The sequence below is a fragment of the Petromyzon marinus genome, chromosome 28 (assembly GCF_048934315.1).
Source record: "Petromyzon marinus isolate PM22_M1 ecotype Great Lakes invasive population chromosome 28, UKy_Petmar_22M1.pri1.0, whole genome shotgun sequence".
NCBI lineage: Eukaryota > Metazoa > Chordata > Hyperoartia > Petromyzontiformes > Petromyzontidae > Petromyzon > Petromyzon marinus.
The window spans coordinates 8,149,721-8,172,736 of NC_133694.1; the positions used below are offsets into that span (position 1 = coordinate 8,149,721).

Sequence of the window (23,016 nt, forward strand, 5' to 3'; positions counted from 1 at the left end):
ACACGTGCGGTGTTGCAAGCATCACGAATGGCAAGACAAAGGTGGTCGGACGTGGTACCGGTGACACCATCACAGCACTTGCCCGAGCAGCCTATGCAGGCTACAGATGGGGGTCGGGGCATCTTTGTCTGTTGCTTCTGCGTATGTAGGCTGCACTTGTTCTGCCCGTGCCTTTGCCGATGTCTGTGCGTGCGTGCATCCTCGGTCAGTCCTCCGCGGCGGCCGTAAGCTGAGCCGGGCTTGAATAATGGCAGCATTGTTCCCTGTTCTAGCATCGTTGGCCCGGTAACCATCGAGATTTTGTGGGGGGGGTGGAGAATGCAGCGCTCCAGCCGCGTGAATTATACATTTAGCACACGTGGTGGGTCATGCGTCTCGCTTCCACCCCCCCCCAGTCAGCTTGCCCCCACCCTCCCCCCGTGTGCCCACAGAGAGTGGCAACCCGCTTGTCCAAAGGCCGGCGACGGGCACGGGAACAAACTCTCCTCTCTCTATTAAACCACGGGTAGCCCGCGAACCATCAGATACGTGCACAAGAGAGCGGTTTTATATATATATTTATTTTGGGGGGGGGGGGAGGGGGTGGTTAGGTCGCGTGAATATACAAATGTGTCGTCGCAACCCGCCACCACCCGACACGGCCAGCTAGTGAGGTTTGTCGCGGATACAAAGCGTGCCAGTTCGTTACGAGTTCAGCACGCCGGTGCGGTTGGAGGGTAAAGCAGTTCTCGAATCGTAAATGTTGTGGGTTCACTCTCCAACACACCGGTGTGCTCTACTGGTAACGAATTGGCACGCTTTGCTTCGGTGGCAAACCTTACTAAATGGCTGTGTCGGGTGGTGGTGGGTTTAACGACACATTTATATTTACGTGCTCTAACGCCAAAAAAGAACCTCTTCTATGGATAATATTGGTCGCGAAAGTCTACGCCCTCAGACACGTTGATTTGCGTGTGTGCGTCCGTAAGGGATGGTATGCATTTGGGGTTAAAAATGCTTGTTTCTCTAAATCTTCCTCACTTTGTAATGCTAAGTATCAACTTGTGATGTGTCGCCAAGATCATAGTGTGCCATGATCGATCCACTGCTGGATGAATGCTTCCCTGTGTCATCCCCATCCCTCATGGTCGTGTGATACTGCGATCTATTTGTCAACAAACGAGCGGAGCACCAGGTGGCTAAAACACAGCGGGTTGGCACAGTAGGGGGCACAGGTGGTGCATCGGCCAGTCGTCTCAGTCAGTCGACCCGTGGCACCTGGGTCTGTCCCGTGACCTCCTGGCAGCGGGCGTTCGACACTTCACGTGACCTCAACGCGCACATGGCCTGGCACAAGCGTCGTGGTGACCTCACCGCCACTTAGTGGCGAATGCCGGTTGTTGTTGTTTGTCTTGCTCTTGGACATGAGCTGAACATATCACTTGCACCGTGACGGCTGTCCTCTTGGGCATGTATTCTTCTTGGCTGCTATTCCATTACCAGTCTCATCCATCAGCCGTTATTTTTCTTCTCATAATGTGCCCTTCCCAAGTTATACTTTATTTTCTTCGCAGTCAATACGATGTGCCTAACTTGCGTAAAATTTTCAGTCAATGTGTTTCCCATTATGTATCTTAGTGTAGACATGTGTGTATGTATGTTGAACTTATTTCGCACCGTACGTAGCCAACCGTGCCAATCGGAGGTACGGGGGAAGGACAACAAACTAAACCTCAAAAAGAAGTTCGAAAGAAATTCGTTTTCAATCTAGATTTTTTAAAAATGCCATGCATGCACCTTTCAGCTCTTGCTCCGATCCACAGAACACTTGGCAGTGAGCTGATTTCATTCCTCCATCTCCGCGGTGGGAAAAACCACTCCGACTGTCACTCTGTCTTTGGTATGAATTGGAGGACCTCTTTAATATCCGTGCCTTGAGGACAAGGAGATGGCATTCAGAGGCATGCACAGATGTTTTTCATAAACCCATTTGTTGCGCCGCCACCTGCTGACCACTTAAGAGCCCGTGAGTGCCTGGGAGTTTCACAAATCTGTGTGATCCACCAACCCCTAGTATACGAAGCTCTGACTCACAGGGGTGCACCACCATGCCCCGCTCAACATAATGCTCAGATGCAATGAATATATGCAAAGAATGTGCACTGACAGAGAGCTAGCCGAGGTCACCAGAATTGCCAAAACGTAAGGTGAGGTACAGCTCTCCAATGCCTTCTGCTCACTGCTGGCACGAGGGCTTCCATCAGAAGGAGCCCTAGAGAACCCCTCTCTAAGGGATTTTGGCCTACTCTTCCGTGGCAGCCAGACACCTTCGAAGAGTTTGGAGTGCCCACACTGTACCCCAACGCTCACAGCCAACTCACTGCAGGGTAGACATTTTGACTGCTGGGTGAACAGAGGCGGAGCAATTTAAGAAACTTGCACCATTGTGGGTGCTGCAGTGACAAAGCGTTAACTTTCGATTTAAAGCTTTCGTGACTGCAGGGATTCATATTCTTTGTTCTTTCGGTAAAGTCACCACGTAGAAGGGAAATGATAAAATAATAAAATAAAACATAATATAATAAAATTATCACGAAGTTTCGGCCACAACGCAAGCAGCCGTCCTCAGGTGAAAAAACAGAGCTGTCGGAAAGACAGATATGTGTTAACTACCTCGCCTGGTATACAGAAGGTCGGGGATTCAATCCCTGGGAGTTTGGGATGAGCCAGAGGTGTATGTGACACCTCATTTATGCAATTGCTTTTCCTTTAGAGCGCAGTCATCAGTGGCTGGGTTAAGACGATTCGACCAGCTATGCAGTACGTCGTATATCTGACTCGCTGAGACGCCACGGTGGCGTAGATGTTATCTCCCTCGCCCCGGTATACAGGAGGTCGTGGGTTCAATCCCGACCCTGACAGCCTGCTGTATATTTGGAGCTTGCATGTTATCCCCGTGGTCACGTTGATATTTCTCCAGGTTCTCCGTTTTTTTCCCCCCTTCGTCGAGCTATCGTTTGTGGCCAGGTCGACTTACCTGGTAAAACAACAAAAATAGTTTCGTGTAATTGCCGCACGGGAGATCGAATTGGAGCTCCTCTAGAGCAGTGCTCTTCACTAGGTTTCAAAGGGGGGGGGCACTTTCGCCGATGAGACATCGTCGTGTGCGGACCGCCACACAATTTGAAACCATTGGGGGTTGCACAGCACGATGGGGTTGTAATTTCTGACGAAACGTCGTATTCGAATTGTAAATGTTGTGGGTTTAATCTCCAACACACAACCGGTGTGCTGAACGAGTAACGAACTGGCGTGTTTTGTTTATTTCGTGACAAACCTTACTAATTTGCTGTGTCGGGTGGTGGCGGGTTTAACGACACATTTATATTTACGCGATCCAACCCAAAAGCCTCTATTGTGCAGTGCGCTAAGCATCTCATCACAACGAAGTTACCGAACCTAAATTTCACAACGCATTAGCCCGGAGACACACAGAGAGGCAAAGAGACAACGAAACACAACCCTTCCCCTCCTCCTCCCACATTCCGTCTCAGTGTTTATCGTGGCCGTGTTAATTTACACCTCCGGATGAAGACAGCGCAGAGAAAATTGTGGAGGTGTCACTTTGCAGCGATTGATAATTATCGCCTTAGCACGGCGTAGCGATGCGCACGGGTTCAAGGGAGTTCCTTGGCTTGCAAATTAACGCCGACAGCCACTTAGGAACCGTGGCAGCAAAGTCGAAATGCCCACAAGGCACTGAACTGTCCATGCTGAACACAATTAATCACTTTCAATTAGTGTCCGAGCAAATTAGCTCTGCCCACCCTTTCAAATGATTTCGGTGGTCAGTCTGTTACGGAGATTAATAGAGGCTACGCTATGAATTAATGTGATTTAAAAGGTTTATCAAATAATTATCATTGTCACTTTAGCAGGCGTTTCCTTGTAGATTTCTGGCAGAGGCTCCCTATCAGCTCAGCGCAGATCTTTTAACCGTGGCATGGATTTCAGTGAGAGCTTGGATGAGCCATTTCCACTGAAATCAAATGCCTCTTTATAGTCGACACAAGCTCGCCAATATATTTGATATATTTTTTCAATCATCGTATTGCTCGCATGAATAGCGTCCTTTGTAGATAAACCTTTTCTACCATATCTTTCTCACTGTTTCCTTAATAAAAAAAAGTCTAAAATACACGATCAAACTATTTTTTAAAGATGGACCATTAGATTCCGATTTAACGAATAAATATAATATGCTTACGATACTTATTCCCACAATAACAATATTAAAAAAAGTTGCCTTAACATCCTTTGCAGCGCGTCCATGAATATCAGTTTTTAAACACTCTGCGAAAGGTATAATTGTTGTTGTTGCTGCTACTGTCCTTCAAAAACCCCTAAAGATGTAATTTTTATGGGTATCTTTACCGAAATATCAAAGTACCTTTGTCAAACAACAAACTTTCATGAAGCGCTTTCCATTCATAGATAATTATTTGGGCAAATTAAGTATCTTGCTGAAAAAAAAAACACACCTACGCATTGGGACACAGTGTTAGGTCATTTCAACAAAAAACTATTCATTTTTTATTTTTATTTGACCAGGTAAGGCCCACTGAGCTATGTAGCTCTTTTTCAAGAAGTGACCTGGCCACGGATGAAGTGGCTTATCATGGGCATATTCATCGCTGCCAAATACTCGAAACCCATTTTTTTAATGTGGAGGGAAAAACTGGAGGGAAAAACCGGGGAGAACATGCAAACTTTAAATATACAGCAGGCGTCACGGTCGGGGTCGAACTCACGACCTCCTGTATAGCAGGCGAGGTAGTAGACCAGTATTGTGATAATATGCATGGTAATTATAAGGCCTGTATTGTATCCGAATTATTGCTGTTATGATGACCGTAAGAGACCAGCCCAAGTGTCGTCGCGGTAGTGAGCCGCTCGCAGTCCAAAGGTTGAGAGCTTAATTTTGGTTTTGGGTTGACTCAGCACATCATCCCCCCAGGGTCCATAAAATAGGTACGACTTTGTGTGGAAGTCAACAGTGGTTGTCACATGGAGAGACCACTGGCACCAGGGCTGTAAACGAGATAATTTGAGCAAGAAATAATTTTGATTTCGGCTTTGTTCTACGTTGTAATGTCATGTTAATTTGGCGCCTATAATAATTAATGTTCAGTGTTACGTAACTCTGCAGGCTGGTAGTTGGTCTGTTTGCCTCGGGGGTAACAGATTTGCAATCATTCAGCTGTTCAAATCTAACCTCCACCTTTCAAGGCATTCGCACAGCGTGCAATTGGTTGGTACAGTATGTGGATGCTAGAGACCATTTGAATCAGAGTTTTTCAATAATTGGGTCTGAGCTCTGTGTTTTATATTCCGATTAGTCCAATCATTTGGTGCTGTGGTTAGAGTTACTCAAATTACAATTTGAAGGTTGAAGTGGGAAAGTTTTTTCTCCGATGTATTTTAAGGTTGTTCGGCATTATGTCCGAAGTTTTGCTCCATGTGCTGGGAGCTTCTTCAGGAACTGAATTCATTTAGAGCATTTGGCTGCTATACATTTCCACGTGTTAAGCCACTTTGTTGAGCTATCATCTGTGGCCAGGTCGCTTCTGAAAAAAGAGCTGTACAGCTCAATGGGCCTTACCTGGTAAATGTAAAAGTTCCGTGTAAGTTTAATTATTCATTTATTTTTAGGGCTTTGCTTGCCTTTCCTATACTTTGCACTACTATAGTTTTTGTATTGTTTGTTGTAAATTTCTGACCTGCCCCTGCTGGACATGTGTAAAAAAGTGCTTCATAGCTCATCAGATTTCTCCAGGATAAGTAAAGATTCTGATTTATTTTCTATTTATTTTCTAGGTTTTTGAGTGTCACAAATCGATGTGATACACCAACCGTTGCCTTCAAAGAATTGGATTGAATGCATGTGTCATCAGACGCGGCGGAATGGTTGTGCGTGTGTGTTATTGTGTGTGTTATGCATGTGTATAATGGGGAGTGGTAGTGTACCGGTTAGTACGCTGCGCTACGAACCTGGTGGCCCAAGTTCGATTCCCCCTCACGGTCCAACACCAGTGACGATTATCTGAATCGGTACCTGGGCCTCCCCTAGGTCGACTCAGCCTCAAATGAGTACCTAGTGCGGCGTAAAAGCATTGCCACTGCGGAGACATCGGCGGCCGGGCGTGGTATTGGCCACCCACCTTCTCGTGCGCCATAGGTGCTCGCTAACAGCACTTGCACCAACAGTCTGTCGAGGCTATACGAGGGATCTTTGTTTTTGTGTATGCGTGCATGTCTCTCATAGGCCTCTCAATGTCGCGGTGGCAGAAGCTCTCCTTGCAAGGCAAGGACATATAGGTCGTAGCAGTAAGCATTATGATAATGTAATAATCCTTCTCGCCATCAGCAATATTGAGCTCGTGCATGTGCGCACGTGTCTGGTGTAATTACGAGCTCCGGAATTGTATGCGCCTTGTACGAGTAATCAGAATCCTGGATGTTCAACCGTGTGGGCTAAAACTTTGTCCACGAGTGTAAGGAATGACTGCCAAGTTTTTTTTTTAAGACTGCGTTAAGAGCCGGTGTTGAAAGAGCACGATTTTTAAGAAACATCACTTTTGTTATTTACGTTTCCCATTTAGTGTTCTATAACCTCCATCATTTGTACGACTTCGGTGCACGTCTCTGTCGTGGGTATTTAAAAAAAAGAATGTCCTGGTATTTTCCCAAAGGTGAGCACATCCTTTAAAAGCGCCGACCTCTCAGAGAGAATGCTTTTCAAAACCATTGGTAGATCGCTGCGTTTGTTTGTTTTGTTGTCAAATTCAGTCGAGGGATTTAAAACCAACTCCCCACCTTTGCCAAGACCTTGTCTAAGCTTTACACGTGGTCTCATATTGAACTTGTGTTTGTGTATTTTTGCCGTCGTTCCGAGATGCGTGTAGATTTTCTGCCGTTTTTGCCGTACGGCTCTCCGACTCGTTTTAGGGTTTGCTCTGCGGGTATTTTTGGACTGGACATCTGTGAAAAAAAGAGCTTTATAGCTCATCGGATTCCACCAGTACAAATGCATATTCTGATTCTGGTGTTTGTCTCTTGTTGCTTAGCAGCACATGGTACAACCTGCAGCCACAACGGATATTTGTTACTAGGTATTCATAATAGTAAGCTCAACATTGAACTTGCTCTTTAATATATGAAGCATTGTTTTGGGGGGGGGGGTGGGGGGAGTGGGTGATGAGGGGAGGGGGATGAGGGGGCGTCCCTGTATGTGAGTGCTGTTGGATCCTTGCAAGGGGCCGGAGGTTAAATGCCTGGGCGTATTGAGAGGCGCGCCTTTAAAAGGGGCCTCATTGTGCGAAGGCTTTCGTGCGTGACGTCATCCCTGGAGTATGACATCACAGATGAAAAGCTCACCGAGGTGGAGGACCTTCAGCGTGCACCACAGCGCACAGCACGACGGACTGTGGCCCTCCTTTCATGATCCATGCTTTAGGTATCGCTCGATTCACGAAAGGGATACGTTCTTAAACAAACCAAAAAAAAACACGGCGCAAAACGACACTTTGTGAACTCGGAATGGCTTTTCCCATTAATTTAATACTAAGAAAATAGGAATGTGTTTCGGACGGCCATTCCACGCCTGCTCTTAACCTAGAAATTAGAACGTGAATGTTAAAACGATTAATTATTCATTTGAAAACAAAACTAATTCACCTGTTCAGGGAACTCACCAAAGGATCTGGAAAGTTGGGATAACTAGAACGGTGATGTGGAGGTGTTACCGTTGCGCTGTTCTTGATTTAAGTTGTGGCACGTGCGGTCGTGACATATTCCGTACGCGGAAATTCTGTTTTCGTTAGACAAAAAACGCCCCGTAATTTGCCAATTGCGTTTACGCGCTGAACGTTTGTAAATCGAGGGATACCTGCACAGCACTGTGAGGACGTATGCCTGGGAGATGGAGCGATGAAATTGGATCGTGTGCACATGCCGAGTGGATTCCTGCATCGCGTAATCGTGAGAAATGGCGATGTCTGCAGGTGGCCTTCGTTCAGCAGTGGATTTATCCTGGCTGATTGTGCGCCTATACCAGCGAACACAGCACCGTCAACCAAAATGTATCGCCACTGTTTCAATATAATAAATGCAACAAATTGCGTGGTTAATTGCTGCTAATTGTAAACGATCAAGGGAAGCCCACTCAGCCCTTGGTAGGTCTATACATTAAGTACCATTTTGTAGATAGTCGCCACTAGTTCTAATAACATTTGTGTAGATAGTCACCACTAATTATAATCTCATTTGTTTAAGAGCAGGTTAGAACCCATTGAGACCCAGTTATCTCTTTTTCAAGGGGAGACAAAGGGACACAATCGGTTCCTTTCCGTAGAAACGTGGAATTTCCACATCTGCCTCAGGGCCACCAGTTGGGACGGGTGCCACCCAATGTCCACCACGCGTGCTCAGGTGGTACCCTACTCGAGGCACGAAGTTTTCCGGCGGCTGTAAAACTCCCCGGTAAGTCAACGATGCCCCTAGAGGAAGATAACCGTGCCATGGTCCCAGCTTGTTTGACAAACTGATTTGCCCTTGGGGTGAAGGGTGCTCACATTGCTGCAGGTTGAAATCTCAGGAGATTTCAAACCATGGTGATTCACGAGCCTCCTGTGTGCGCCCCCCCCTTCTCTCTCTCTCCACGCACCTGCCCCACATCCCATAAAAGGGAGCTTACGGATTTAGTGATTCGCCAGCCACGCGGAACATTTGGCACGGGTTTAACTCGAGACACTTGAGGGCCACGTTCATATCTTTGACAATATGGATGAAGCACATCTGACCCCGCCCCCCCCCTGTTGATTTGTCTCATTGTCTGTGACAGAGCCAGCCACTCGGTACATTTTCGCCAGAGACTCTGACATATTCACAGCTGTTATTTTTAACTTAAGGATAAAGGTGCAGCCTTGTAAGTCCTCGCTCGTATGCCACTGTTGGTTGAGAGGCTTCACACAAGAATGGAGCGCCAATGGAATCCCTCCATGGGGTATTTTGGCCTACTCTTCCATGCTGGCCAACTTTTTGCGGAAGAGGTGGAGCACCCAAACTTTAACCCACGGGTTTCCCCGAGGTGTCAATTGACTTCACGGAAAATACTACGCTGTAATATTGAAACGTCGAACAAAAGATATCAACAATAATAATAATACTGCATCAACTAAGTATTGTCCCGATAGCAGTCACTGCGGTCTGGTGTCTCTTCCTATTCTGTACTGCCACTGACAAAAGGTCAATATGCTGGTGCACGTCTATATACAATGCATCATCATAGTTCCTGTCTTTCTCGCAAAGGCTCGACAGATCCAATTCCACCTGTGTGCTCTTGTACCATGGCACATTATAAAAAAATAAATGGTACACATTGGATGTTTCCATAGCATTCAGATGCCCTATAGGTTCCTATTATATAACCGTGTTATAAAATGACGTTAAAGTGGACGTGACATTGCTTGTAAGAATGTCAAGGGTATGAACTTCATTAATTAAATTGCTTGCTAAATGTATAAAACCTACGATAGACCTCACAATGATGGACCCCTTGAGAATCCTTACCGATGTACGCGAGCGATCATCTGGCAGACGATTAATCGATTCGTAAATCTTTTTTTGGGCCAGATCGCCGCATGAGTAAAATGCATGCTGCATATCCTCCTCCACCCGACACAGCCAGAGAAATACGGTTGTTAAGTGTACAGACGTGCCAATTTGGTATTGCTCCAGCACCGGTATGCTAAAGAGAAATTCACAAACCATTCAACAATTTGGTACAACATTTCGCTGGTAGTGACAACGAGCATCTTGTACGTGCGTACGTACAAACGTAGAACTTCTCTCGAACCGTACGGAGCCAACCATGCTCATCGGAGGTGCAATCATTGGGTGATCGCCAGAATCATGAAATCTATGCGGATTGCTCTCGCAACTTGTGCTGAAGCGATCATAAATTCGCCACTTTTTTTTCACGTATGCAACTTCATTTATTTGGCTCTGTCAGGTTGGAGGAGTGTAGTCGACACGCATTGGCATTTTACTCACGTGGGAAACTGACCCCAAAAAAAAAAATCAATGGCGAATCATAATGACGGTCACGAAAGCCTACGCGTTAAAGATGACGAATTGGTTCATGTTTGCGTTTGTGGGAGGGTAGCCCGTCTCGAAAACTCGTGTGCGGAGAGAGGTACCATTCATCATTATCAATGGCAGTTTATTTCACGAAGAGATTGCAAAGCGATGAGCCTATTGTTTGCATGCGAGTGATTTAACAGACGCAGACCATCTATGGATGATTATATATATGTGTGCGCGCGGCTACGAGATGTAGGTTCGACCGGTGCACGCCTCGTGATGGTTATTAAAATTGAAATTTCAGGTCGGAGCACAGGTGGTAAAGCACGTTCGTGGAAAGCTGTGTTAAGCTTTAATAGCCCTGTCACGTGGATTTATGAGAGTGTATGTATCTATGGGAAAATGTGTCCACGAAAATGAAATACTTTAGGAGAGATGCAATATCCCTCCTTTGTGAGTGTACTGGAATGTGTTGAGAAATATCGTTCTCTTTCGGAGCAGACCACGGGGTGGTGTATAAAGTACTGCGTAGGAAAGGAACAAGGGTTGAAATATAAAACCTCCATGTTCGGTATGTTTACATTTTAACTACGTCAGGGTCAATGATATGTGTAATGTGTTTTCGGTTTTAACACAAAATACATGTTGAAAAGCCAAATTTAAATCATTCAACTTTTATTTTTGCACTGAATGGACGAATTATTTACGGTGCGAAATAAGTTAAACTTACACGCATTCATGCTTGTGCACTGTTTGTTTTTCGGTGTTTTTGGGTTTGTTTTGTTCCCGTATTTTTTTCGTGTTACGTACTTTTGTCATCAATCCACTGCTGGATGAAGGACGCCACTCACTGGGCTTGTTTGACCAGTTCAGATATCACTTGCCGATAGCCCCGGGCTGGAAATCGAACTCAGGTTTGCCGGGTTTATGGCGCAAGTGGGCTCACCGCTCCACAACTTTTAAGCGGGCAAATGGCTCCATAACAAAACAGCCAAAAACGACGCGAAAAAAACTCTCATATTTTTTGTCCGCACTGCAAAAGTAAGTAATTGTTAGCATTCCATCATTAATGAGAACAAAGCGACCTGCTCGGTGGACAAAGCCGTGGCATCTGCCTTTCATGTCCACACAAATTAGCGATAGAATCTGGTTAAAGGGACGGAAGTAAGAGGGTGGCTTTTTCGCTGCTCTCTTAGCGCGCGTTGAATGAACGCGGCCCGCAGATACGCTGCGACAGTGCGCGTGTGTGTGACGGTGTGTGTGTGTGACTGTGTGTGTGTGGTCCGGCAAAACAACCCCCTACCTCCTCACGGTGCCGGACGGGCAACTCTGTCGTGGACAGTGCTGTGGGGGGAGGTCCAATTTCGATTGGCTCCTCCCCTCATGGCATCTGTGTCCACCACAGGGGCTAAACGGGGGCTCTGGACGGGTGCGAGTGGCTGGTAACCCCTCCACCTACAATTAATTACCACTAAACCGCGAATTAAGTATATAACTAATAAGCTTGTGCCGGAGGCACAAGCTTATTGGCAAGCAATTGGCAGAGCCAGGAGATTGAATATCTACCCTCGGGGCTCCTCCAGAAACAACGAAAAACCACTACGGGTGGCCACGTGGAATGTTCGAACGCTCACTGTGGAGGAGAGGCTGCCACTCCTCTGTCGGGAGCTGGACCGGTACCGCCTGGATCTATGTGGCATTCAGGAGGTCTGGTGGACCGGTTGTGGCTCCTGCCACCATGAGGGGTGGACAGTCCTCTACTCGGGGCAGCAGACTGCCAAACAACAGGGTGTGGCTCTTCTTTTGAACAAAAGAATGAAAGGGGCGTGGGAGCGTGGCGGTGAGGTGTGGGAAGCTGTAAGCCCCAGGTTACTTAGGGCTCGCCTTCCCATCAACCGGAGGCGAGGAATGGTGGTCGTGGTTACTTATGCCCCCACCGAAGATGAACATCCGTGGAGGGATGCAGGCAAAGCCAATGAGTCAGATGCCTTCTATGACCTCCTGTCACAGGTGCTGGCTAAAGTGGCCCCTCGGGATAGAGTCATCATGTTGGGTGACTTCAATGCCCGAGTTGGTCATGATGCTGGCACCTGGTCTGGAGTGATTGGAGGGCATGGGCCAGATCAGCTCAATAACAACGGTAGGAGGCTGCTAGATTTTTGTGCAGCCCATGGGCTTGTAATTACCAACATGCTGTTCCGGCATCGGCGCATCCACACAACATCATGGATGCATGCCGGGTCTAAGCCAGAACATCTGCTGGACTACATAGTGACGGACCAGCGGATGCGAGCCCATATCCTTGACACCAGGATCTACTGTGGAGCTGATCTGCCCTCTGACCATCGACTAGTCATCTGTAAGATGCGCCTGCCATTCTTCCACTCCGGTGGTGGGTGTACACCCAGGACCCCATTCCAACCTAAAGTGGCCTGGTCTCAGTTATCTGATGAAAGTTGCAAGCGAGAATTTCATCATCGCTTGCGGCTGGGATTGGCATCGTCCCCAACTCCTCCTGATGTCGAGGGTAAATGGGCGAGGTTTAGGACTGTGACTCATGCAGCTGCAATGACTGCTTTGGGTACGCAGTCCAGACCTCCCCAGAGACCCTGGCTGACAGAGGAGGTGTTCAGGATGGTTGAGAAAAAGCAACAGGCCCGCTGTCATCGGCTACAGTATTCCACGTCAGAGAATGAGGAGGCTTACCGCAGCCTTCGCTTGGAGGTTCGGAGAGCCGTGAGGCACTGCAAGGATGGGTGGTGGTCGCGGGTTGCTGGGGAGATGGAGTCTGCCTCAGTGGCCCATGATCACAAATCTCTATTTAACTCCATTACAAAAGTAACCTGCAGCGCCACACCTCTTACCATCATTAAGGGAAAAAACGGTGATCCAATCTCCGACCCCCAGGAACAGGTTTGCAGATTTGCTGAGCATTTCTGTGAGGTCCTGGGGGAGGGAAAATCCCTCAGCCAGGAAAACATCGTGGCACAAAGTGAGGATGACCCTGCTGAGGCTGCGGTGCCTCAAATATTGGAAGAAGTCACCCCCTGTGAGTGGCTGGCTGAGGTGCCATCTGTTGAGGAAGTACTGAGGGCGATCCGGAGTCTGAGACCAGGAAAGGCAGCGGGCAGAGATGATCTCCCAAGCGAAATACTGAGGGAAGGTGGCGTTTGTGCACAGACTGCCCTATATGACATCATAACAACAGTCGGGACCACTGGACGGGTTCTGCAGGATTGGAAATATGCCCTGGTGGTCCCCCTTTTTAAGAATGGGGACCGCACAGACTGTAACAACTACAGGGGCATCTCACTCCTCAGTGTGCCGGGAAAGGTCCTGGCAAGGATTATTCAACATCGCCTTGCCAGGCACGCTGGGGAGAGGCTTGCGGAGCCCCAATGCGGTTTCAGGAAAGGGCGGTCCTGCACAGATGCCATATTTTCTGTCCGTCTGCTACAGCAGAGGTGTAGGGAATTCCAACAAGACCTACATCTCTGCTTTATTGACCTGGTCAAGGCCTATGATACTATCAGTAGGCCTGGGCTCTGGGTTGTTCTTCGTGCTTTCGGAGTACCTGACCGTCTGCTCACGATCATTAAGGACCTTCATGATGGTGAGCGGGCCCGGGTAAAACTACATGGCCGGGAGTCAGAGCCATTCCCTGTACACCTTGGGGTGCGACAGGGATGTCCTCTGGCTCCCACATTATTTAACATCTATTTTGACCACGTAGTTCGTGAAGCCTTCAATAGCTGTACCGGGGGAATCTCCATATGGTACAGATATAATGGGAGGCTGATCGATGCCTGGGTGCGGTCAAGGGATGGCTCCCTATTGCTCAACCACGTTATGTATGCTGATGATTTGGTAATAGCTGCTCATTCAGAGGAGGAGTTGGAGACGCTGCTGCTGAGACTGGAGCGTGCCACTAAGAGGTGGGGCCTTCCCATCAGCCCCACCAAAACTAAGCACCTGCCTGGGTATTTTGTACCATCGGACACTCCACCCCCACAACTCCCAATCGGTGATGGGGCAGTTGTGGAGCGAGTGGAGAGTTTCCCATACCTGGGCAGTGTGCTTATGACCGGCTCCAGTTTAACAGCAGAGGTCTCACTCCGAATCAGTCGAGCAGCAATATCTTTTCATCGGTTGCGTAATGCTGCGTGGAAGCTACCTGGTCTGTCGCTCCGCACTAAGCTTCAGGTCTTCTCGGCCACGGTCATTCCCTCCCTTCTCTACGCTTGCGAAACGTGGACCCCCCTAATGGAACATCTTCGCCGGTTAGAAACATTTAGGCTGGCCTGCCTACGATCCATCCTGGGTTTAACGAGACTGGATTGTGTGAGGAGCTCACAAATCCTTGAGAGATCTGGGCAAGGTCCTATCGGTGAGCTCCTCCGGCGGGGAAGGCTGCAATGGCTGGGTCATGTAGCCCGCATGCCCAGCCACCGCATGCCGAAACAGCTTTTGTTCGGCCGGATCGAGGGGGCTAAGCGGGCGCGGCACGGTAGTGTAGCGGTTAGCGCGCTGCGCTATGAACCTGGCGACCCGGGTTCGATTCCCGCTCACGGCCAACACCAGTGACGATTATCTGAACCGGTCCCGGGCCTCCCCTAGGTCGACTCAGCCTCAAATGAGTACCTGGTGCGGTGTGTAAACATCGCCACTAGGGAGACGAAGGCGGTCGGGCGTGGTGCTGGCCACCCACCCCCTCGTGTACCGTTCCGGCCTTCATAGGTGCTTGCTAACAGCACTTGCCCCTACAGCTTGTTAAGGCTATATGGGGGATCTTTGTGAGTGTGTGTGGTGTGTGTGTGTGAGTGCATCCAGCCTCTCTGGAAAGCCAGCCCTGAGCATTCCTCACATTCGTGTTCACTGACCCCCGACAAGAGTTGATAAAATAATAAAAAAACTGCCAAACAGGTTAAATGATTTACAAATCACTTGTGTGACCAGTACATTAGACTTGCTTGTGTAAACACTAACCCACTTTTTTTAAAACCGCAGTTTGCAACAGACGCTGGTATTTTCACTGATTGCTTGACGAGCTGTTGTGAATCCAAGCGAATAACCAGTATCGCTTTTTTTTTGCACGAAGAAGACTCAACAATTTAGTCGAACCGATTTGACCAACCCATTGGTATGAGCTTAAAACAAACGATTCCTTCAACAAGCACATAGTGCATTATAACTCGTCTCAACATGAGGCAGTTTCATAGACGTCGCTATCACAGTTTGGACTAAAGCGATTTACGGGAGCCCGCGTAAAAGAGGTCTAATGCGAGGTATAAAAATAAAAACAGAAGAGGCGAATGCGTCGAGCGCATTTGCTTGGGTGGGATGGTGCTTGTGATCTTAGGCCGCGCAAAGTCCGGTGCAGGGGTCCCCAACCACCGGGCCACGGACCGGTACCGGCCCGTGACCTGTTAGGAACCGGGCCACACAGCAGCAGCAGCAGGAGGTGAGAGCGCTGAGTCCATGCGCGTGGCCCGCCCACATTATTTTATTATTCACCACGACCGTGCGCGCCTCTTCCCCGCACTGCGCACTCGTCTCGGTCACAGTGTTGGTAAGCCCACTAGCTCGAACCCCTAGTAGCCAAAATTAGTAAAAAAAAAAAGTGTCTGGAGAGCTTCTTTGGAAAGGGGGAAAGACCCAATGATGAACTCCCCCCCCCCCCCACCCCCGGTCCGTGAAAAAATTGTCTTCCACGAAACCGGTCCCTGGTGACAAAAAAGTTGGGGACCGCTGGTCCAGTGGACAGCGACGAGAGTGAGCCGCGAGAGATGTGTGTGTGTGTGGTGACACGCAGCCCGCAGTCTGCTTACGACTTCGAGGCTGTAAACCCACTTGCCCTATCACTATGGACTTTGGGATCATCATCGTCATAATCGCGGCTTAATTTCAGCTTGGGGAATTTTTGAATGCTGTTCCAGGAATTAAGCGATGATCTAAAACTTTCAAATTAAACAAAAAAAACTAAACTATTTTTTTTATTATTTTACCAGGTAAGGCTCACTGAGCAATATAGCTCTTTGTCTGAAGCGACCTGACCACAATTGATAGCTCAACGAAGTGAACCATCACGTGTAAATGTACAGCAGCCAAATACTCTAAACGCATGTTTCTAAATGTAGAGGCGAAAAATCGGAGGACACGCGACCACTGGAAGAGAGGCATGCAAACACCAAATATCCAGCAGCAGGCGTTAGGGTTGGGATAGAGCCCACGACCTCCTGTGTACCAGGCGAGGTAGTTAACATCTCACCACGGAGAGAGAGAGAAACACGCAAACACCAAATATCCAGCAGGCGTTAGGGTTGGGATAGAGCCCACGACCTCCTGTGTACCAGGCGAGGTAGTTAACATCTCACCACGGAGAGAGAGAGAAACACGCAAACACCAAATATCCAGCAGGCGTTAGGGTTGGGATAGAGCCCACGACCTCCTGTGTACCAGGCGAGGTAGTTAACATCTCACCACGGAGAGAGAGAGAAACACGCAAACACCAAATATCCAGCAGGCGTTAGGGTTGGGATAGAGCCCACGACCTCCTGTGTACCAGGCGAGGTAGTTAACATCTCACCACGGAGAGAGAGAGAGAGAGAAACACGCAAACACCAAATATCTAGCAGGCGTTAGGGTTGGGATCGAGCCCACGACCTCCTGCGTACCAGGCGAGGGGGTGAACATATTCGTCACTGTCCTCGTGATGTGCAAGCAACGCATTTTAATACTTCATAGGATTATGGGAATATAGGGCAGAATAATAGAGGATTATTACGGATGGGAGTACTTTGTAGTCTGCCGGTAGTGCCTTAAGCCCGTAATCACAACTCCAAGCCAGCCTAGCAGCGTTCCAGGAAATGTGGAGGAAGAAATTAAGCGCTGATCATCATCACCGTCGTCATTTATTATTCATGGCGTGCCACCCATGCAGTAATTCTCGAGCCGTCAGGACAAAAAAGGCTACTCGAGATAATTACTCGATAACTGCAGATCAAATACAGTACAATGTTCCAAAATTAGAGCGTAGACAACACCTATAACAAACGACAATAAAAACATTGAAAAGCTCCACTCTGCAAAAAAAACATACACACGCCTTCAATTTAATGTTCAATTTGACGACTTTGTGTGCGCATTCGTAATATTTGACAGCCAAGCTGTTCCATAACTTTGGCGCCAAAATTACTCAATGCCCATATCAGTAATCCTTCGCAATAAACGAGGCTCCATTGTTGGAAAAGCTTGACCGCCCGCTTGTGTTTTGCCTGCTCGTGTTATCGCTCCTATTCAGCGAGCCATTATGATATCCGTAGCAAGCAATTTAGCGCTGCGCTATTGCTTGCCTTGCGAACAGCGCGTAATTAGGGGCAGCATTTCCGGATATATCGCCACTTTCTGGTTTTATTTAGAAGGGGTTTACTGGGATTCACTTACTAATTGCCGGGTGCTCAAAAGTTGATTGCTAGTGTTGCCTGCGAGAAATTTGGCAACCCCCCCCCCCTAGCACCTTGAAATGGTGATTCCAAGCACTTTTATTTTATCACCGCGCATATAGTAAGCGGTTTATTGTCAATATGGTTATTACTCCCCACAGGAATCCTGTTTATCCAGTTGGCATTCTGCAAAAGTTTAGGTGGACGTGGAGTGAGGAAATATGCTATTCTGCAGATACTACTTATAATATTAATGATAAGGCGCCCTTAAACAATAGATCTCAGAACGCCATGCATATAAATGAAGATAATAATTTGGAAGTAACTGTGGAGATAGAGACTAAAGAGACCAGAAAGAGAACCAGAGAGCAGAGACCTTCACAAACAAGTGGTGGGGTCTTCAGACGGGAATTAAAAGCCTCTATTGTCTGTGAGTTCCTGATCTCCAGGGGCAGATGGGTTGGCACATTTATCTGGGAGACCGTCGTTCAACAGTGGATTAAGCATGGCTGATGATGAATGACTGATAACATATAGGCTTACATTACAGCTTATTGGGTCACTAACTTTCAGGTCATCGGTGCTATGATTCAGGGCCGTATTATCCAATAGGGCCTACGAATACAAAATATGACCATGTCTTTTTTTCGTTTGTAGTCACCAAGAAGAAATATATTTATATGGCTGCTCGTTGCAATTTGTTTGCAGTGGTAACTGGTCGTTGACCCGTTGTGAGACATATTACACCTACAATAACAGTCAAACAAATCGCTAAGCTTAAACGAAAGTAAGCAATATTGTGCTCGCCACGCGGGCGTCCTATCAGAACGTTGCATTTGTTATCGATGAAAATGAACGACATCCTTTTCAAAGCTGCGTCATACGATATGATAATTAACATAAAAATTCGTTGAAGACATTTCCGCTTGTGGTATTTTAGGTTACCTTTTTTTTGCTCTCTCAGTAATTTCAAATTAAATATGTTTATCTGCGGCACACAGCGCACTCCCATCGAATGATGGCATAGACTAAATAATGAACGCATCGGTGACGACATCTGTCCAGCGGCTGGACGAAGTATGCGTGAAACAAGCGGAGTGACAGCGGCGGTAGTGACATGGGGCAGCACCAGCAGCAGTTCCAACTGTAGAAAGTTATCACTGAAGGCCTACGAAACAGAAGTGCCAAGGGCCTGCAATAACCTTTAATCCGACCCTATTATAATTAAATATTGCACGTTCGTATTGAATTCTAATACCGCTGCAATCGAAACCACTGCTGCTATGCTGAAGTGGTAATCCTTCTGACTTTCACACCCGCACAGGCATGAAGGGGAACCTCGCTTACGAGGGGCCTCACTCCAACGTGGCTGGGGAGCGTTGACCTCGCGGAAATGGCCCACCTGATGAGCAGATAACTTGGCTCCGAGGGCCCAATCATGCACAAGCTGTTTGCTCTGGTGCTGGGAAAGAGGGACCTCTCCCTGGCAGGTGACATCTTCTCCCTGGACGATGCCGAGATCGAGGATGGCCTCTCTGACGCTCTGGAGCAGATCAAGGTCATCGTCTCCTCACCGGTGAGTGAAACGCGGCTGCGATTAAATGAGAACCCCGGTGCTCGACGCAACTCCAATATAGCCACGGTTGGCCACGTATGGTGCGAAAGAAGTTAAACATACAAAATAAGACAAAGGTCTCCCCAGTGTAGCCTGACCAGACTGTAGGGGCAAGTGCTGTTAGCGAGCAGCACCTGTGAAGGCCGGCACGGTACACGAGGAGGTGGGTGGCCAGCACCACGCCCGGCCGCCTTTGTCTCCCGAGTGGCGATGTTTACACATCGCCCCAGGTACTAATTTGAGGCTGAGTCGACCAAGCGGAGGCCCAGGACCAGTTCAGATAATCGTCACTGGTGTTGGTCGTGAGCGGGAATCGAACCCGGGTCGCCGGGTTCATAGCACGGCGTGCCAACCGCTACACTGCCAGTGCGAAAGAAGTTCAACATACGTACATCAAAAAAGCCAAGCATCCCTTTGACGAATGATGGGGTGAGTCATCCCCTATAAGTATAGCTGAGTTCCATTATGTCATCGATGAGCCCTTAAGTGAGCAGCTTTAGAAGCTTTCAACCTCCGTGGAAAGGCTTCTTGATGATCCAAGTGTTTGTTTTGTTCATGGGATGGTGGATGTATGGACGAGGTAAAGATTCTGGAATGTGGAGCCATTCTCAAGTAGATTTACTGGTGGAGGCCACTAAAGCCTATTGCCGATTTTGATGATGTCCTCGCATGTACTAGATACGCTAAAAGTAATGCCTCCTATTATTCCTCTCAATTACTTGTTAATGCCACTGATACAAAATAGTAGATGTTGTTTCATTGGATAGTCATTAACTCTTCTTCATATTTTCTATTCCATCAGTCTTCACATGGCAGTTGAAGCGATTTCTTCTTGTTCACTTGTCTTTCTCTGTGAAATCCTGGTCCTCTGCATCAATACATCTCAAACACGGACAGCCTCCAATACTTTCTCCTTCCACTTGGCAGTGCAAGGCTCCATGGTGGTCATTTGTTGGCCCACATCTTATTTCCCTGTCCAAACCAAATAGGTCTGTGTCACATTATACCCAAATGTTACGAACATTTGTCTATTTTTCAACATGCTTTACATATTTTCTATGCACGGTGTGCTGACGTTAAAACCAGGGGCCAGCATTCCATCACCGTAAAAGGGATTCACTGGTGCCACGTGAATATTTGTGGATCGGCATCCTGTCGGGCGGTGCCATTTCGACAAAACCTTGCCGGTGTAGGCCAGTGTCTCAGTGGGCAGAATTTATTAACTTCTGAAGGTGCCAGGTCTGGACTGGATGGTGGTGGGTTGGGCCCACATAGCTCGATTGAACTGTGAGTAGCTTTAGAAGCGGGCCATGTCTTTCTTACGCATTTCATTTTTTACTACACAGTGAGTGGTTCTGTGATCTTCTCGGGCTAGTGTTGTGGTTCTGGAATTGCCAATTTGGAGCAAAATTTCTGCCTGGGTGTATTCACCAGAAAGTGAACGTTCAGCGTATTCGGCATTTCAAATCACGATTTGTGTAGCATTTTATTATGGCGCAATAAGATAAAGTTATATGAGAAAAAAAACTTTTAGAAACGTTAATTTTCTGAAATTTCTCTTTTAATCTGTGATGATATTTTGTCAAATCTCTGTGGACACACAACAGGCATTCAACAATGACAATGATTTGACTTTGAATGCATCGCCGTCACGCAGCGTTCGTTCACTCTTGACAAGAGAGATCAACTCAGAGGCGCCATGGAGGCACCGACAATTGGGAAAGGAAAATGTGGTGAACCGGTGCCAACAATTGCCAAGCTCTACAACCCTCGGCATATTAAGATGTTTCTAACTAATTATTGACTAATTATTAGCAGGAAACTGGAGCACCCCAAGTAAACCTCGCGCGTGCAAGGGGGAAACACTCTATCCCATACAAAAGTAACAGGATATCAGCCTACATGTTTCTGTACAGCCTCCTCCTGGCAAGCCAGGGTATGGCACCTCGAAGCACACGGGAAGTGAGTTTCGCAAAACTTGTATGATCCACTAACCCTTCCCACCACAGTGCCGGATTAGGAGTATGTGCTACTACCACCAATACAGTGAATATATTCTCAAATAATAATAATAACGGCTATGCTCCTTTCTTCTATTGTTCAACGGATATATACACTTACTGTTATGGGTAGAACAATGCATCATTTAGTGATTTATATTTATGATTAAGCTCATGATACATTCAGCGAATCGTTAAGGAGGGTGTATTGACGTACCTGTTCTAAGTTGAGTATTGTGTAAATGTATCGTTTTAATGCATTGCACTACAGAGCCGTACGCGTGTGCGAAGTTTCAATTGTGGTAAATATTGCCATCTGCTGCTCAAAACGTGCTAGTTTTGCTCATTGCTCAACACGAAACGTGCACGGCATTTCGTTACTTGTCAGTTTGCAGGGCATCAGCAGTGCAGGACGCTTGAACATGTTTAAAGTGCATTGGCGAGACAGACGTGGTGTTTAAGGCATAATGCCTGTTTTGTGGTTGACATTAATGCATCGTCTCTCTCTCACTGCTCATCTGTCCGAATTTGCCAAGTTAAAAAAAATACCCACGATACGGTAACTACCTCGCCCAGTATACCGGAGGTCATAGGTTCAATCCCAACCCTGACGCCTGTATATTTGGAGTTTGTATGTTCTCCCCGTGGTCGCGTGGATTTTTATCCGTGGTCCTCCGGTTTTCCCCCTCCACATTTAGAATCAACATTCGTTCAGAGTATTTGGCTGCTCATAAATTTCCGCACGAATAGCCACTTCGTTGAGCCACCGTTTGTGATGGCCGGGTCCCTTCTGGGAAAAAAAAAACTACATAGCTCAGTCGGACTTACCTGGTAAAATAACAAAATATAGATTAATAAGAGGGTTTTTCCCCTTTTTCTGGCAACAAAACTGAAACCTTTTTACAAGGAATCATGTGTGCATTAACCACAATATTTGTGGTCAAAATGTAAACAAAAAAAAACACACTGATAATATATGCATTGTCCTTGAAACTGATTGGTCCACACCAGAGACGGCTTTCTTTTGAGCCTCGTCTCAATTGGTGCTAGACCAGAGGACGCCAAAAGGCGTACAGCTCAAAGACAATGCACTATGAAAGTAATGAGGGCTAAGGGGTAAGCATCTACATCACATGATTCCTTGTTTAAAAGGTTTCAGTTTTGTTGCCAGAAAAAAAGGGGAAAAACCCTATTATTATATTTTGGTACTGGCAAAGGAGGTCTAATGATGTAAAATATAGTTTGTTGAATAATTGGGATTATATACAGGAATTATTACCTGCTACTGAAAGACCACTCTTGCAAATGAGACTCATTCTGGTTCCTTGCATTCTCAGCTGGTTAAAACAAAATAAACTCGAACACGTGGTGACATTACACATACATTCCTGCAGTACAAACATACTTCCATGTGTAACAATAGTAATAGTAGGCACGACTGGAATGCACAGTAAATATGGGACCGAGCTCAAGATAGACTATGTGCACAACAATGAAAACAATACATCGTTAAAAAAAAGCAAAATCTATTACTGGAAGGTCACGACTCTGAATTTTCATATTCAGTTAGAGTTCATAACACCAGAGTACACACAGAACAATTCTCAAAATATTTAAATTAGTTTACCACTTCAGATTTAAAGTTTTAAGTGATTAACCCGTTCAGCAGGAATCAGTTACTCAGAGTGCCTTTTCACCTTGGGATCTGCGAAGGGAGTCATGCAATTTCCATGAATTCACATTTAAGCATGGTGTGAGCTCGTTACCATCATTAGTCCCAGAGCAGAACGAAGACCGCACAGCAGCGAATGCCTCCTGTGAAGCGCAGGTTGTTAGC

At 47.0% G+C, this 23,016-nt stretch overlaps 1 protein-coding gene across 5 annotated transcripts in view; it reads left to right on the top strand.

Annotated features, from left to right (window-relative positions):
- Nucleotides 1–23,016, top strand: part of VEPH1 (ventricular zone expressed PH domain containing 1) — a 176,138-nt gene that overhangs the window by 19,320 nt on the left and 133,802 nt on the right. For all 5 annotated transcript variants that reach the window (XM_032962312.2, XM_032962309.2, XM_032962313.2 and 2 more), the window contains exon 2: nucleotides 18,889–19,140. In XM_032962312.2, coding sequence (XP_032818203.2) covers nucleotides 19,003–19,140 — 138 coding nt within the window. In that variant the 5' untranslated portion in view covers nucleotides 18,889–19,002. The remainder of the gene's footprint in view (nucleotides 1–18,888; nucleotides 19,141–23,016) is intronic.